This window comes from Antechinus flavipes, chromosome 3 (assembly GCF_016432865.1).
Source record: "Antechinus flavipes isolate AdamAnt ecotype Samford, QLD, Australia chromosome 3, AdamAnt_v2, whole genome shotgun sequence".
NCBI classification, from domain to species: Eukaryota; Metazoa; Chordata; class Mammalia; order Dasyuromorphia; family Dasyuridae; genus Antechinus; species Antechinus flavipes.
In genome coordinates, this window is record NC_067400.1 from 280,556,167 (window position 1) to 280,572,981 (window position 16,815).

General features: G+C 32.7%; 1 protein-coding gene across 2 annotated transcripts in view; it reads right to left on the reverse strand.

The window, feature by feature from the left end:
* The window catches only part of POLA1 (DNA polymerase alpha 1, catalytic subunit), a 343,224-nt gene that overhangs the window by 298,704 nt on the left and 27,705 nt on the right, over positions 1-16,815 (reverse strand). For both annotated transcript variants that reach the window (XM_051985075.1, XM_051985076.1), the window contains exons 12-22: positions 15,573-15,689; positions 14,128-14,202; positions 13,152-13,290; positions 11,831-11,985; positions 11,342-11,426; positions 9,708-9,769; positions 8,299-8,388; positions 5,101-5,217; positions 3,174-3,349; positions 1,933-2,062; positions 1,298-1,417 (exon numbers count right to left, since the gene is read on the reverse strand). In XM_051985075.1, the coding sequence (XP_051841035.1) occupies positions 1,298-1,417; positions 1,933-2,062; positions 3,174-3,349; positions 5,101-5,217; positions 8,299-8,388; positions 9,708-9,769; positions 11,342-11,426; positions 11,831-11,985; positions 13,152-13,290; positions 14,128-14,202; positions 15,573-15,689 (1,266 nt within the window). The remainder of the gene's footprint in view (positions 1-1,297; positions 1,418-1,932; positions 2,063-3,173; positions 3,350-5,100; positions 5,218-8,298; positions 8,389-9,707; positions 9,770-11,341; positions 11,427-11,830; positions 11,986-13,151; positions 13,291-14,127; positions 14,203-15,572; positions 15,690-16,815) is intronic.

Consider the following 16,815-nt stretch of genomic DNA (forward strand, 5'->3'; position numbering starts at 1 on the left):
TATTCAAAAATAATTTTAAATATATCTCATTCAGTTATTTCTAATATTTAGCTCTTTTCAACCCCAGATTATTTATGTACAAAATTTTTATATTTACAAAATCTACCTTCACAACTTACAGGAAGAGTCAACATAGTGGGGAAAGCTCTTTAAATAGGAGTCAGGAGATCTGAATTGCCAATTCAGTTACAATATGGTTTGTTCTGGGATCCTGGAAAGGCACATCTTTCTGAGCTTCATTTTTCTTATCAATAAAAAGGAAATAACAATAATTCCATTTAAAGCTAATGAGGGATTGAGAATATACGTTTGTCAGTGGCCAATATGAACTGCTTGTGCAAAACAAGACTTATTATCTTAGTGGCTGCAGGGTATCCAGATAAGCCCAAAACAGCGAAAAAAAAAAAAAAAATCCCCTCGTTTGCAAAAAGAATCAGAAAATTAGTGGAGTTGATTTGTTTGGCCACTTCTTTTGTTTAAGAAAGGCACTTCATTCAGCTTTCTTCATCTATAAATAGAAGAAACTGAACTAAATGGCATCTATATTCCCTTTAGAACTCAAATCCTATGCACTAATGAGTTTAAATAAATATCTCCCAAGTTAATCTTGAGATAGGTTAGAGTACATCTGTTTTAACACATTCTAAAATTAAACTTAATGTAAGGCCAGAACCATATTAACTAAAAACATTATAGAAACCATTTCAAAAGAATGTATTTGAAATTTTATCCCAATCTTATCAATATCTAATGATAGAGCACAAAGTGAAAACCCAATAGTTAAGAAACTGAGGAAATAAATTAAATTCCTCAGTTACTAAGACTTCAATATCTTCTCTATGACTTGGATGTTTATTTTTCATTAAGTCATAAAACCTTGTATGCTCAACTAGGCCAACTCCTTTCATTTTACAAATGAGCAAACCAGAAGTCAAGTAACTTAGAAAAATCCTACAACTATTGATCAACAAAGCCATAATTAAAATTTAGGTCTCCTTCTTCCTAGATGTCCAGGACTCTTCCTACTATTATACTGTCTGTCATCACCAAATACCTTCCCTCGGACCTTCTCAATGTCCATGAACAAATTTTTACTTACACAGAAAAAGAGAAAAGAAAAATGAATGAAACAACTGGAAGAGTCTTGTTACATATAGGGTTTTTACTATAAATGAGGTCTTAATTACATAATTACTTCAGAAATAGATGATTATACCAAAGGAAAAAAAATTATCTAAAATCTATAGCAAAAATGGTAGTCAAGAAAAAGTTAAAACAGAAAACATCTTTGACCTACCAGTCTTTGTTGAGGTTTCCTGAAATTCTGTTTGTCAGGCACAATATAGTTGTTCTCATAAAATGCATGAAGCAGCAAGAACTCATTACGCTCAGACCTACCACCCATCATAGTTCTTGACTACAAAAAAAGAAACAATTTTAAAAATCATTAATTTTATTGCCCACCAAACAAAAGCCAAAGGAAAATTTCAAAATGCTTTACCCCATTCACTAATTTTAAAAACAAAAACTACCATATATATAAAATGTTTTGTAAATTTTTTTTAATCATTTTGTCCAAAAAGAAGGTTTAAAAAAAAAAAAAACACTTAAATAATTCATTAATTGTTTAGCTATCTCTACTCTTCCATCTAGAAGTTAATAGATCATCTTAGATGTTTTGAGGAAGGAACTTTCTGAAGTTAATCCAAATTTCACCATACTACACCTGGTATTTTTCTCCCCCTTCAACACCACTACATTCTTTTTACACACAAAAAAAGAAGCACATTTCCAGAATGCTAAGTAATTTATTTTCAAAGGATGGATTTAGATATGTTACTACATATCTATCACAGCCCAAAACTGATATTACACATTCCCTTCCCAACTTTTATTCATGCCTCCCAATCCCCATCTGCTAAATGGATTTACCATAACATTCCCAGCAATATTTGTGATCTGCAGTGCTAATGGGAGGACATTGAGTTCACACATAATTTGCAGAATGAACTTGGCATCTTTCCAAGTATTTTCCAATAGATACATTAGATGAGGAGAGTCACTGCATAGGAAAGAATGAGACAGAAATAAGCCATTAAAATATAGAAACACTACTTAGCAAGTCAAAAAAAAAAAAATCAAGTAAATTGAATACAACAAACTTCAAGGTTGGCAGCACCTCAACAGTAAAGTAGTTAACTTTCCACAATTAATGTGCATTACCTTTGGTCAACATTAAAAAAGCTTGTCAACAAAGTTAAGAAAATTATCTAGATTGATTTTGTATGCAAAATTAATTTATGTTAGGGCTACTATGTTTGCTGAAATAATGAGGTCAGTAAAAGAACAGTAAAGAGATTAAATGATGATTTAAAAGTATGTGTATCAATTACATTTCTCCAGTTTTATCTTTATCTTTTAAAGATAGAGAATAAATAGTATGTTGTTTTTAATGTGTGCATAATTTTGTTTTTTCATCTTTTAATTACTTATTTGGTTGAAATTAGTATAAATAATGTGGAAATACAAAAATGAGATATCATAAAGATAGAGCTACTACTAGAAATTCATCAAGCTGATGAGGAGCGTTAGAAACTTTTCCAGTCATTAGGGACAATATTTGGAAAATTATTGGACACTAAAAAGCTCTATGAGGGAATGAGAGAGAATATCTGCTCCTCCAGGTCCTCTTTAGTCTCTCTGAGAATAGCATTTGGATAACTCTCTTTGATCATTTCAAAAGAACTCTCATTTTTTATATTTTTAGTGGTATACTGCTATTATCACAGAGGAAACTTACAATCAGTCTCTATTATACAAAAGGGAAGAATAAAGTAGATTAAATGTACACTAGTGAGAAGACAAATGATCACCTAATCAATATAAAATATAAAAAAAGAAATGATGAGAACCTTCTAGTGTAAGAGCATGGGGAAATGAGGGATGAAAGATGGAGGGGAAAGGAGATACATTTATAACAATGGCCAAAATCATAAATAATTCCAAACTGATGGTCACAAATACCCTTACCATGTTCTAGAGCTAATCCTCTATCCCTTTCTAATCCTACGTCCTAGTTGTAATGCACTTTAAACAACACAAAAATTCTAAATTAAACTAATGGTACCTCTGATATTAAAGCAGGCCAAATTTGGAAATGTTTTAGGACATACCTGTACATATTTCGTATATTTTCTGATGGAATTGTTACCCTTTCAGCTTTCAGGATCTGATGAACCAATTCAGATAAATGGTAACTTTTGCAACGAATCAATTCCTTTGCTGAAATTTCCACATCACAGATCATGCGGCCACAGGCCGCATTCCTTTCTGCAAAGCCACCCCTGCCCTATACAAAAGAAAAAAACATCAAGTTTCACACACGGCAGACATTGAGAGTTATTTCTTTCAACGCATTTTGAGGAGGCAATAATAAGTGTCAATGAGACATTGAAGTGTTCATGTTAATTGTACCACCATCAAATTTCTAAAAGACTTGCATTATAAAATGTCCCAAAGATGCTTAAAGTAGAATGTTCAGAACAAGACACAGGGAGATCTAAGACTACATCTGCCTGCCAAGTCCTAATGAAATTTTATATCTGGGTTGTAAATTTTATTTTTATAAGCCATAAAAGACCCATAAAACATTCTGAGATTTTACAGGTTACTAAAACATTAGTGAGTGACAGGCAAAGACACACAAAGGGGATGTTTCCACTGACACGGGATTAAAAGAACCTATCTACTCTCTCCTAAATACATACCCCAAAATTTTCTTCCTCATTTCTTTAACCAAAAATGTTATTTGAATTTTAAAAGTTCCTACCAAAATTGCGTCAGAGAACACCAACCACTAGGAAGGGCAAGGAGTGAAATGGACAGAATGTTTCATTGGTCAACAGAATCAAGTGATTTGGGGCAAGTCTTTTTAACCTATATAGGGTTGGGACTCTTCTCTGTAAAAGGAGGGGCTTAGACTAGATTATGTTTAAGGTTCTTTCCAGGTCTAAGCAAATCTCTGACCCTAAGAATCTAAGAATATTATCTCATACATATTACTACATTATTAGTAATTTCTGAAATTTACATCTTTTAAGTTTTACAAAGCATTTTTCTCACCTCATCTGAATTTATTTTCATGTCAGCTTTAGAAAAGAGCTAATAAGGTTTTATCCTAATTTACAGATGAAGAAACTAAGGCCCCCAAAGCCTTAATTTGCTCATCATCACATGACTAAGAAATATCAGAGGCAACATTCAAACCCAAATTCAAAGAGGCATAAAATAAAATGTGTACATAGAGAATAAGAGAGAGAAAAGGAGAGAAAGGGGGAGAGATATGAACTTGTAGAGATAATTAACAAACAAGAAACAAAGACATTTAGGTCAAAACATGTGTTAATAACTTTAGCACTAGTGACATGAATTATTTGTCAAATGTCCAAAAATTAATTCTAGCTTGCCCCCAAAAAGAATTTTAAGTAGCTTCATTCCATTAAAGTATTTATAAATAAATCCAGCTATATCCATGGTTACTGGAGTGGTAGTAGTAGTAATAACTGTAAAGAAACCCATGAAGAAATCCACATGATTGTTAGTTTTATTCTCATTCTCTATCAACAAGTTACCATAAAAGTGCTTTATTGATGACATACATGTATCATTCTACTTCCCCTTACAACAGTCACTGAACTGTCATGCCAGACATTCTCCTTAGGGTTGTTGCTGCTATTCCACAACTAATTTAATATAACCCAAAGATATGTGGCTTTTACCAAGAAAATGCTGATAGTTTTTAATTGTGATTCATTATGCAAACATTTATTAAGCATTTACTAGCTGCTAAACATAGTACTAAATGTTAGGGAAAGATATAAAAAGGAATCTGATATATGTTTTTCAGGCTCTCAAAAAACATAAGTTTTTGATATTATTTGAAATGGTAACATTTAGGGTCAGGGACAAAGATGTTTTATTACAAAAGTTGAAATGCATACACAGCATTATCCACACACAGGAATTTCAGTTATATTCAGTTATATTGCTTTCTACAAGAAATACTAAAGAAAAAAAGAAATAAACATATGTTTTAATTACCCCAAGCTTTGGCATGTTGGATCTTTTTAGGCGACCTATCTTAGACCAGTGAGGAACTTTGCACACATTAATTCTCTGCAGTAGCACTTCCAGATCAAATCCATAAATATTATGACCCTAACCAGAAAAAGGAAACAGCAGAGGAGGTTATCACAAATGCAAATTAAAGGACTTATCTTCATATGCATAGAATTTCTTTGCCCTTTCTTTTTTCGGTCTCTAATTGATGGCATCATGAGCCTACCTCCGATTGGAAGTCCTTTCTTCTTCAGGAATTTATTCATCAGCAGCATTCATTAGCCTTGACATTAACGAGGCTGCTCAGTAGATTGCTGAAATAAACTTTATTTCAACCTAATTGATGCTAGGTTCATATAATATCTTTTAATTTGCAGTCTCATGCCTCACAGTCAGAGAGGCAGATGCAAATGTGAATATCCCATATGCTTTTTTCATTTAATCAGTAAAAGGTGTCTTCAAACAATTTCACTTGAAACTAAAAGTGCATACTAACCTAGTTGTGAAATACCCAATGTTAAGATTTTATAGGGAAGCTCCATCTATTCTGTTCTTACAGAAGTGTTCAAAACATTGCTTATTTAGACCCTCAATCAAAATATCACAAAGCAATTTTCCAACGCTATCTAAACTACTCAGAGATGACATTTTCTAAAGACAAAGGAAACAAACCTCTATTTACGGGAGGGAGGGAGGGGAAGCAAAAAGTAGAAAACCAAAGTATTAAGAATCATACAGTATTTAAAAATCATAAACTTCCACCATCTACCATTCAAAGAGCTAGAACCAGTAAGTCTAGTATTTGAGGAATAAAAAAAAAAAAGAGGTAGCCAGGCCTAAAAGAATCAGATGAGTGGGAAGATTAAGTTTAAATGAAAAAAAAGAAAAAAAAAAAAGAACATTTTATAGCAATTTTAGAACCTGGGACTTCCCCAAGTTATGCTTTAAGCCTTTCAGGATTCTAGTCTCAAGTCCTCACACTATAATGGCTCTTATACCCACAAAAAAGGACAGGAATTATTAGTTTGCTTCTTAGGATGCTATTATTAGTTTGCTGCTTAAGATGCAATTACTATATGACGTTAGAGAGCCAATCATGACTCAAAGATGCAGAAGCTGCAATCAAAGCACAGATTAAGAACTCCTGATTCTAAGTCTGGGCTACAGGATCTGCTAAAGCTAGAAGGGGGAGACACAGGCAGAATTTTCCTCAGTTCTCTGATGGGTCCTCAAACATTTTGAAAATATCTCAGATTCATTCATGGCAACAGATAAAAATTCCTAGTCACATTCCCTACCTACTATCTTCAAATAGTCTATGAAATAATATATCTAAAAGCAAATGTGGAAACAAAAAAGATGGAGAATATTTTTCCAAACTGTAATGCATTTCAATCACTGATTGACTGATGGCACAGTTGATAGAGCACTGAGCCTGAGAGCAAGAAGATCTGATCAAATCTAACTAGATATCTATTAGCTGTATGACACTAAGCAAGTCATTTAATCTATTTGCCTCAGTTTCCTCAACTGGGATAGTAACAGTTCCTACTTTGCAAGTTTGTTAGGAGGATCAAATAAGCTAAGATTTGTAAAAGCACTTAGCACAGTGCCTGTCCTTTAATGGTAGGTGCTATATAAATGTGTATTCCCTTCATACGTATGAGAAATTAATTCAGTTCAATCAACATCTATTAAGTGCTAAGTGTGAGTACACAGACAAAAAGGAAATGCTCTCTGGTCTCAGAAACTTGCATTCTCTGGTAAACTCTATAATAGAAATAGATAAGCAGAGCATGAAGATCCTCACACTTGGGAAATCAAGTTGAGGGTACTGGCACTGTGGAGGAAGACAAATTTTGGCAAGTTGCAATGGGGTAGTTGGTTCCAGCAACCTCACATGGATTACCAAATGTGAAAACTGCTCATAATCCTGCTTGCTTGTGAGGAGAAAAAAGTGCTCTGTAAACACTGGCTGTAAGGGGGACTTCTGCAAGACGTGGGGAAAGCACTGAGTTGGGAGTCATTCAGATTCTGGGTTCAGATTCTGAATGCCACCACCTGGAGGGCCTTGGCAAAGCACTTCAACTCGATTTGTTCCTCTATGAAATGAGGGGATTAGACAATATGCTCTCCAAGGTTCTTTCCAGTTTAAAATCTGATCCTAGGATTCCTGCTTTTATAGGCGAATGGTGAGCTGCTTCCACTGAAGATTTCTGAGTGAGGCAATGAATAGCTCAGACCTGTGCCAAACTGGCAATTGTGGAAGTTGGTCTGGAGAGGGGAAGAGGATGGAAAAAAGAAGGGTAACGAGGGGCCATTATATCATTCTAGATGAAAGGGACAGGGCCTCACCTTATAGTGGATGGTTGAATAAAAAGGAATAGATCTGAGTGTTCTTTTACAGGTGACACCCATGAGCATTACCAACTCAAAGGATGTGGGAAGAGAGAATGGGAGTAACCTGAATAGAAATGGGGAAATCTGGAGGGCAGGCAAACTTAGGGCGGAAAACAAGTTCTATTTAAGACATGTTCAATTTAAGAGAAGCCTTTAGGAAATCTAGAAAAGAGATAACTAGAGTCTGAGCAAGAAAAGGAATGGAGACTTGACTTATGATTTCAACAGTACAAAGAACTCTCAGAAGACTAAACTCCCTCTAATGCAGGTTAACATCTCTGAAAATTAAAATCTTAAAAAAGCTGCTTGGAGCACTTAACTGAGAGGTAAGTGATCTGTCCAGGTTTCAAGGCTGATTCTCTATCCACTATATCTTTATGCCCCTCCTTACTCAAAAGATTAGAATTAATTACATAGGAAAATGTAACACAAACTTTTACTGTAGGCATTAAAAATGCCCTACCAAGGCAGACAAAAATTAACACGATATTATGTAAAAAAATGTCCATTTTAAATATGCCAAAATCATATCAACAATGTAGTACACAAAAACCATTGCTTTTGTACTACAGAAAGAAGTGTTTAAAGTTGATCTTTTTCAGTTTGGCAAAGCAGTTCTTAAAAAAAAAATAACAATAAAGTGTTTTTATTTCATTCCAGAACTATCCATTCAACCAAAGATAACCTAAACAAATTTCATAAAAAGCAAAAAAACTAAAATCTGAATAAATGTCTAGAAACAGTCGATTATCAATGATAAAGTCAGCAAAACATACGCACCACAATGACATCTGGGTCAATTTTGTGAACCTTTGCCAAGAAAAAACCCAGTAATGTTCTCTCTGTCGCAGCAATCTCAATCTTCACATTCTGTGCAGTAGAACAGACAACTGTCATGCTGTTGTTTCTTTTAAAGAGTGCCCAGTTAGAAAAAATTTTAGATTTCTTAAAGGCTGTAGCAAAATGATTCTAATTGAAGGCATTCCAACCATATCCATTTACTTGTAAACTTGTGAGTAGACAAAGACTGTAAAGTACTGAGTACTCTCAAGTACAGGAAGTACTCCCTGTTCTTGTATACTTGCATATACATATAAGTCTTCCTTAAAGCATCAATCCACAAGAGCTATGGAATTATAAGTACATACTGAGATTTCATTACATAGGTATATGAATACAATTTCTTCCCACTCAGGTTATAAATTAATCCCATGAGTCAGTTCAAAAAGGAGTTTGAACCAAAATGAAAAGAACTGACATTTATATGTAGTGCTTTAAATTTTGCAAAATGCTTTACAGTCTTTGTCTCCGAAAAGTTTCACAATAATCCTATTCAAAAAGTATTAATGGTTATTTTCACTTGACAGATAAGGAAACCTGAGGGTCAGAGAGGTGAAGGAAGTTTCCCATGGAAAGACAGATAATAAATGTCAGAGGTCGGAACTGAGCCCAGGTCATCATAACTCCATTCAGCATTCAATATGCTTAAATCATTATTTTATAAAAAATACAGTGTGTTAAGTATAAAGAAAAATATCTTCAGACATATGGTCTAAAAATGTCAAGTAATGCAAGTCTCGAAGCCACTAATATACAATTTGCTGAAAATGGAACAGTATTATCTTGTCCAATCTTTCCACTAAAATTCCTTTAAAATGTCCCTGACATTCCAACCTGGGCTTCTTTGGGCCAGAAATGATACTAACTACGTTAACAATGAGAAAAAAAAATCATAATAGCTTTTTCATTGTGAAACAAGACTTAAGACTATTCCACTTTAGAAATGTAATGGTGACTTTAAACATAAGTTACTTTATTACTATAGTGCAAAATGAGTTCTTTCCAAGCTCAGAAATCCATACGCTTTGTTATGTCATATTTCTAATGCATTTTTTAATGCTATAAAATTCCTCTGACACTTACTACCTGCCTAATATAGGCAAGTCACTATGCTAAGTTGTAGACACCTAGTGAAAGATATATGAACATTAGAAATTCCTTACACTGGTAGAATTCACATATTTGTATAATGCCACAAAGGTATACAGCAAAAGTTTTATAGTTCCAAATATAACTATTTCAACTACTTCCAGATATAACCTTTTCCCCATTTGTTGAACAAATAAATGGATGTGATTTATTAAAAGGCACAGAAATGTAAATATTAAATAAGGTTGGATTTTTTTTACCTTTTTATTAATAACTTCTTTAAAATCATATGGGAAGATACAGTCATTTGGTTTGGACACAACTAACCAGAAAAAAAAAAGAAAGAAAGAAAATAGCCATCTTAGTTGCAATGAAGAAACAAAAGAAAATAAAAATAATTGCATATAAAATTACATAATAAACTAATAAAATTGATATTTTATTTTAAAATCAAGATTCCTGAAAAATAAGGTGGTGTCTCTGACAGGTTAGAAAGTGAACAAATCTAATGCAAAAATTTTTATATAGGGGCAAATCATTTATGTTTACAAAGGGTTTTCTTCACAACATCCTGTGAGGTATGTAGATCTTTAAAAGTATGGCCAATCATCAAACCCTAAGTCTTACAATTATAAAAATCACCCTACAAATTTTTTTATCATCATTCAGAGGAATGGAAGAACTACTAAAATATCATCCAAAACATAATACAACCATGACTTCAAATAGCAACAGAAAATAGAAGCATTTAGTCCAACCACAATGAAAATTAGAAAGGTAAACAGAGGCATCAAGAAACAAAAGAGAGAACAGAGAGACAAGAAAGTAGTCAACAGTATTTTCCCAAGTTTCACTAACATCGCTATTTTCCTAATATTCCAGAAAGGGAAGTAAACAAAATGTTGGTCTTAGAACCTGGAAAGCAAAGTATTTATTCACATACAAAAAAAAAAAGGAAAATTACATCTGTAATCTTATTTCAGTGAGAGTTGTAAGGAAAGTACTCCATAAATCTTAAATATAAAAATGCAAATAAATGTGTATAAGATACATTTTAAATTTAAAATGTAAATAAAAATATTAAAAATGCTATTATTGTTGTTGTCATCAGTGTTACTATTGTTATTATTACTCCACATCAACTAGTAAAACATTGCGATTGCTAATGGCCTACACACCTTTCTCTGGCTCTTTTGATGAGAGTTTTTAGGCTCCCTTCTGATATCAAACCCAGATACCAAATAAAAAATATGACCCAACATCATCTCTCATCCTGGACTAAGAAATCAAAAAGGTAAGAATTGTATAAGTCAATGTTCACCTACATTCTAGTGGTCACAACAGTCACCAAAATAATTTATATGAGTAATGAACTCAAGAAAGACAATTAGTGGAGCCTGCAATCCTCCTTGGGATTAACACATGACATTAGTCTTTCTGAGATATGGCAATTTCATGCAGTCCACAATCAAACTATAATTTAAACTTATATTCCCTCTCTCATCTGCTACACAAATGATCATTTTTATTTTTACTCTTCAGCACCTTTGCATGTTTCTTCCCTTTTGGATATAAGTAACCTTGGGTTTCAGTGTTTCAATTTAATTTAATAACTACTTATAGGTACTTTCCATATAAAGGATACAAAAGATGATATAAAGAATCCCAGTCTGCAAGGCGTTCATAATCTAATGGGATGGTTCATTAGGAAAAAACACTAAAACAAAATTTTGTCAAGTTTTCACCACTAAATGAACTTCTATCAAAAAGCTCAGCAACCCAAACAAAACAGATTTTTTTTTTTTTAATCTAGATTCCTGTCGCTAAAGCCTTAGTGGAAAAAAAAGGGAAGCTGAAAATCAAATCTTAAGAAATCAGTTAAATAAATACTTACCACAGAAGTGTGACTGAAAAGGAGGCTGAGGTGCTGTTTTATCCAAAGGAAAACTGTGATGTATCAAAGCTGCCAAAGCTATAACCTGTAACCAAAAACCACAACTAGGAAAACAAATTTTTTTTAAAGATCACATTGTAGTTTACCTAAATTGCTAATTATTAGCTTTTTCCTACCTATATTTTATCCCAATATCTGGTTGGCTATTCTCTGTTCTCATACAAATCATGTTAATATCCACCTACAAGTAAATATTTTTTAAAATGCACATTTCAAAGCAGATTGACATTATTTCCAAAAGCTATTTTAAAAAAAATATTCACACACCTGCCAAAAGTCAATATATGCTTCAAATATGAGTTCAGAAACAATGACCTAGAACTCCACTTCCTTCCCAAAAAGGAAACCCTTGCTGAAAATTCTCACAATCCCAGTTACTATTATGTCTATTAAAATAAAATTATAAAATTTGCTCAATTACTTATTCACCTCATTCTGATGAGTCTTTGTATTCTGCATAGTTTTCAAGCTGAATGACATGATCACAAGCGGAGGGGGAGCAATATCTTTAACAACGTTCACCAACTCTGGTTTTAAAGCCATTGCCTCCACTTTACACCAACTGATTGGTTGACTCAAGAGCTCTAGGAAAGAATGGATTTAAAAAAAAAAAAACAGCTACTTACAGAAAAAAACCTATTTTTATCACAAAGTGGATCAGTGGTAAATAACTTTTTACCTCTGTCTTCTAATATGTATAACTTTCAAAAAGTATAAAGCCTCATTCATAGTTATCAATACTCAAAATAGTCATTTATCTTCTAGCACCTAATTGTTTTATAAACTATTACTTATAATTTGCTAACCACTTTGTATAGTACCATGCTAATCACATAATAGATGCTCACAACATGTTTATTCAGTACCTGCCAACTGACCAACCATCTACAGAACACTAAATGTCATCAAAATCAAATGATTTTTCTACACCAATACCAATATAGCAAAAATCAATGAAACATTCAATGATAATTATTACTTATATTTTGAACTCCTTAATGAAAAAAAGTATTATTAGGAGAAATGAATCTGAAGTTTCCAATTACTTCAACTATAAATTTTAGGCATGTTTATCCAATTACAATTTGTTTTACAACCATGTCATTTCAAAAGGAGTTTGCCTGTGAAAATATCATGTGAAACGTATGAATTACATACGTACAATACATACATATTGTGTATTGTGTACACAATAAAGCAATCAATAAATTTTTGAGATATTTTCAAAGATTCTTAACAATCTGGGATAGTTTAAATATATGTAAAACCTAACCTCTTTATTTTGCAAAGAAACTGCATCAAACTTGAGTTCCTTAAATGAATTTAAAAGAAACCTAGGAAATACATAATAAAATCAGAGATTTACACACTTTTAAAAATGTTTAAATGTAATATAGACAATGGGGTATGTCTGTTGATACCTTCAAATAAAAAAACAAATGGAAGTTATGCAGCAATACCAGAAGCCATCCAATTATGACTCAGAGAAGTACGGTGAATTGGACAAGATATTTTAACAGATCTCCCTAAAACGACATAATATATACTTTTTTTTCTCTTAAAATGCAATAAATTATAGGAACCAATTTTTTGTCAGTATGCTTTAAATTAAACCTATGCATCACCCCCACACATACGCACGCGTGGGCGCACACACACACACACACACACACAGAGAACCTAGTGGATTTCTATAACTGTCCTTTTAAAATAATTGTACTTTGAGTTCTGCACAAAAATTATTTCTTACGTGGATTTTTTATTTCCAGCCAGCAAGGACCTTTGATCTTTCTATTCATTAAGAAAAGTTCCAAACTAGATGTATTAGTACCAAATACATGAGAAAATGTCTCTCCTTTCAAATCTTGAGGAAGTTGTGGTAATTCAGCCTTTAAAAAATAATCAAAAGGTAACACAATTATATACATTTTATAATACTTGTATGTAATTAACATTAAGTCATACTTTGAGAAACATAAACCGCAACCTTCTACAAATTAAACAAGAATTTCCTTTGTTTTCCAAAGACAATATAGTGATCTTTAAGATGGTTCTTAGGAAACATAAAAAAAAGTCCAAAAGACCTTCCAAAGAAGTTGGTTCTGACCTGGTTTGTAAATGCCTCATTACTTATACTGTTCCATAAGGATCAAAGCAGCAGTAACAAGGCAGTGAAGATGTAGATCCTATTCAATACAATGGCATTATATGCCCTTTCCTTGATATTATCAAGAAACATTTTCCTCAAATTTCACAGATTAAAATCACAGGATCAAAAACACAAGAGCTATATGAAGGTATAGCCATTAATATTCTATAGAAATGACCTTGCCACTCAATGAACAAGTGGCACATCAATATGACACTGCTGCAGCTCACCTCTCAACTTTACTACTACTCATAATGGACACTTAAAACAGATTAAAATATTAAACTATAAAAGGGCCCCAAAACTACTCAACATATATTCATATTTATTAATGTCTATGGTTAGGGGGTTCCTTATAATTTTATAGGTGAGATGTAACCTAGAAGATAGAGAAAAACAGCTTAGCAGCCTGTGTAATTTGATTAACTTTTATCTATTTTGATTATTATTTACAAGGAAGTTCACTTCGGTAAATTATAATCTGTCTAAGAAAGCAAAATGAAATGAAAGTTACTTGTAAGTGCAAAGACAGAGGAAAAAATATAATTTTCTATCAGAAGTATCTTTATTTACTCACCGAATATCTTACTTCCAAGTATTCAGATTTTTCTGGAACATCTGGGATTTCAAAAGCATAGTTCTTTTCAACTTTCTGAAAACAATAAAAAAACAATAAGGGATATCCATAAAATATTTTCCCAAATAATTCATACTGTTTACAATATAGAAGAGCATAAATCAAAAAAGCTAGTACCATTCTTTCCTTCATCAATTAATATTAAAACATAGAAGGGATCTGCCATGAACAAAAAAGGCTAAATGGATTTGAAATGGCCACCACAGATTTAACAAACTTTTTTAAAAATATGTATTCATAGGATTTATAACTAGAAGTGATCTCAGATATTATTTGAGATAACCCACTCCTTCTGCTCAAATGACACAGAAATCTGTAATCTTATTGGTCTTGGAAAATTCTCATGTGGTTTACTCCATCAATAAAAAAGCAAAACCCATCGAAGTGCTTACTAGATAAATTCTTTAGGAAGTACAGAGAAATTAAAACTACTTGTTCAAGGTCAATAGTGTCAGAATGAGATTTGAACCCAGGACTTCCTGTGTCCAAGTCTAACACTCTATCCATTGTATATCAACCACTTTCTTTTACATGAACAATACTGAGGCACAGAGAGGTTATGGGAGTTGCCCAAGAGCACATAAGTAGATTCAAACCCAGGTCCTCTGGCTTCCAATCCAGCACTTCTTTCTCTCTACCCCTTCTTCCCTTCCTTCACTATATCATGTACCAAAAAAAATTAAAATTTATTAAAATGTCAAATGAATTAAATTAACTACTATGACATAATGTTAAATCTCCATTCCTCTACACAGACAAAAATTCTATCAAACATATATATATTTCCAAGTTTAATTAGCTGAAAGCTCTTCAACCTAATTTTTTTTTTAGGATTAATTACATTATATACATTAATACAATGACTAATATGATGACTAGATGACAATTCTAGAGGTCATAGTTATGAGTATTAACTCAGGAACTTATAAATGAATTCTTTGAAGAAATATATAGCACTTTAATAGAAAATTTTTATATTCTTTGAGGAATTTTATCTCATGACTGCCTTATTTAGCACAATGCCTATCCTAAGTCTGGTTATTAATCAACTCAGTAAGGAACCAAAGTGAGATTATTCTTAAAAATAAATGAATGAATGAATAAATTAGTTAATTAAAAAAGTAAAGACTTCCCTATTTCAGAAAGGCAAAAGATTTGTTATTGGGAAACAAGCAACTGGTTTACTTTGTTGAGTCATCTTGCCTCTTGTTTTGCAAACAGATAAGAAGATAATGGGTGGAAAATAATACTTTTGAAGTATCCAAAATGATATACCTATGTATTTTCTTCAACCTAAAAGAAGAATATATATTATCCAAAATATCTGTTGAATGACTGAATGAATCACTAATACAGCTAAAGAAAATTCATTATCAAATACAAACCTTGGACTTAAATTTCATAATCTTATATTTTGTTGCAGTCTTTTCATCAAATTCTTGATAAACATCTTTCATTGTAACTGGAATCCCTTTCTTCTCTCCAGTAGTTAGATCTATTTGCTGTTCTCCCCAATGGGAAAAAAAAAGTATATAAAAATTTCAAAGACCAAGATCCAAGTTTTTAGATTAATTCTTTCATCCTTTCCCATTCAGTTACTCATGTAATAGCCTGTCATATAAATCCAAAAGCCTACAAGAACCTTTGCCAGTTCTATCAACTGCATCAATCATGAAATCTAGCCTAACATCCTCACAATTATCATTCTGGATGCTCAGATGCCCAAGATAAAGATAATCATTCAATCCAAAAAAAAAAAAAAAGAAGAAAAAAACATTAAGCATATAATTTGTACCAGGCACTATGCTAAGCACAATGGGAATACAAGGACAAAAATGAAACCTCTGCCTTCCAGGAGTTTACAGTCAGAGAATATAACATGTATATAAATAAGTATATGCAAATATACATACAAAATCAATTGCATTACAGAGGGTGGAAGCTCATAACAAGGCTTCATACAAAGGATGATTTTTAGATAGGATTTTGAGGAAAATAAGGGCCTACTAATTAATTAATTAATTAATTATGATCTTGCTCTCCCATTCACGCATTGGAGCACAAAGAAATCTTCTACACTAGAGTCTCCAGCAGCAAGTCTTAACTATCTTTGTGGCATGGACCCCTCAGGCAATTCAGTTAAAATTCCTTCTCAGAATAATGCATAAGATAAAATAGTAGGATTATAAAGGGAATAAATAATGATGAAATAGCTATCAAATATTTTAAAAACATATTCATTGTGATGACCGCGTATTTAAAATCAGCCTGAGTCAGGAATTAAGGTTAAGGGAAAAATCTTCAATTCTCAGTAGAGGTGAAGGATTTTTTTTAGCAATATGGGCAGCTGCGACAAGAAGCCAGCTAGCAGAGGGGGATCGGAGGTGAAGAGGGGTCGCGATAGCAATGCAAGCAGCTATGTCAAGACACCAGCCAGCAGTCTCTCTTTCTGCTTCCTTTTCCACTCCCCTACCTCCACCCACCAAAATAGTCATTTCCTATACAACACATTAGGACTTGCACAAAGAGTGGGCAGGGGCCATTCTTTCTCCAAGCTTATATATTAATAGAGTATGGTCCAATTACTATTTAGCCTCACATGCTTGGGACCTCAGTGCATCAACTCGA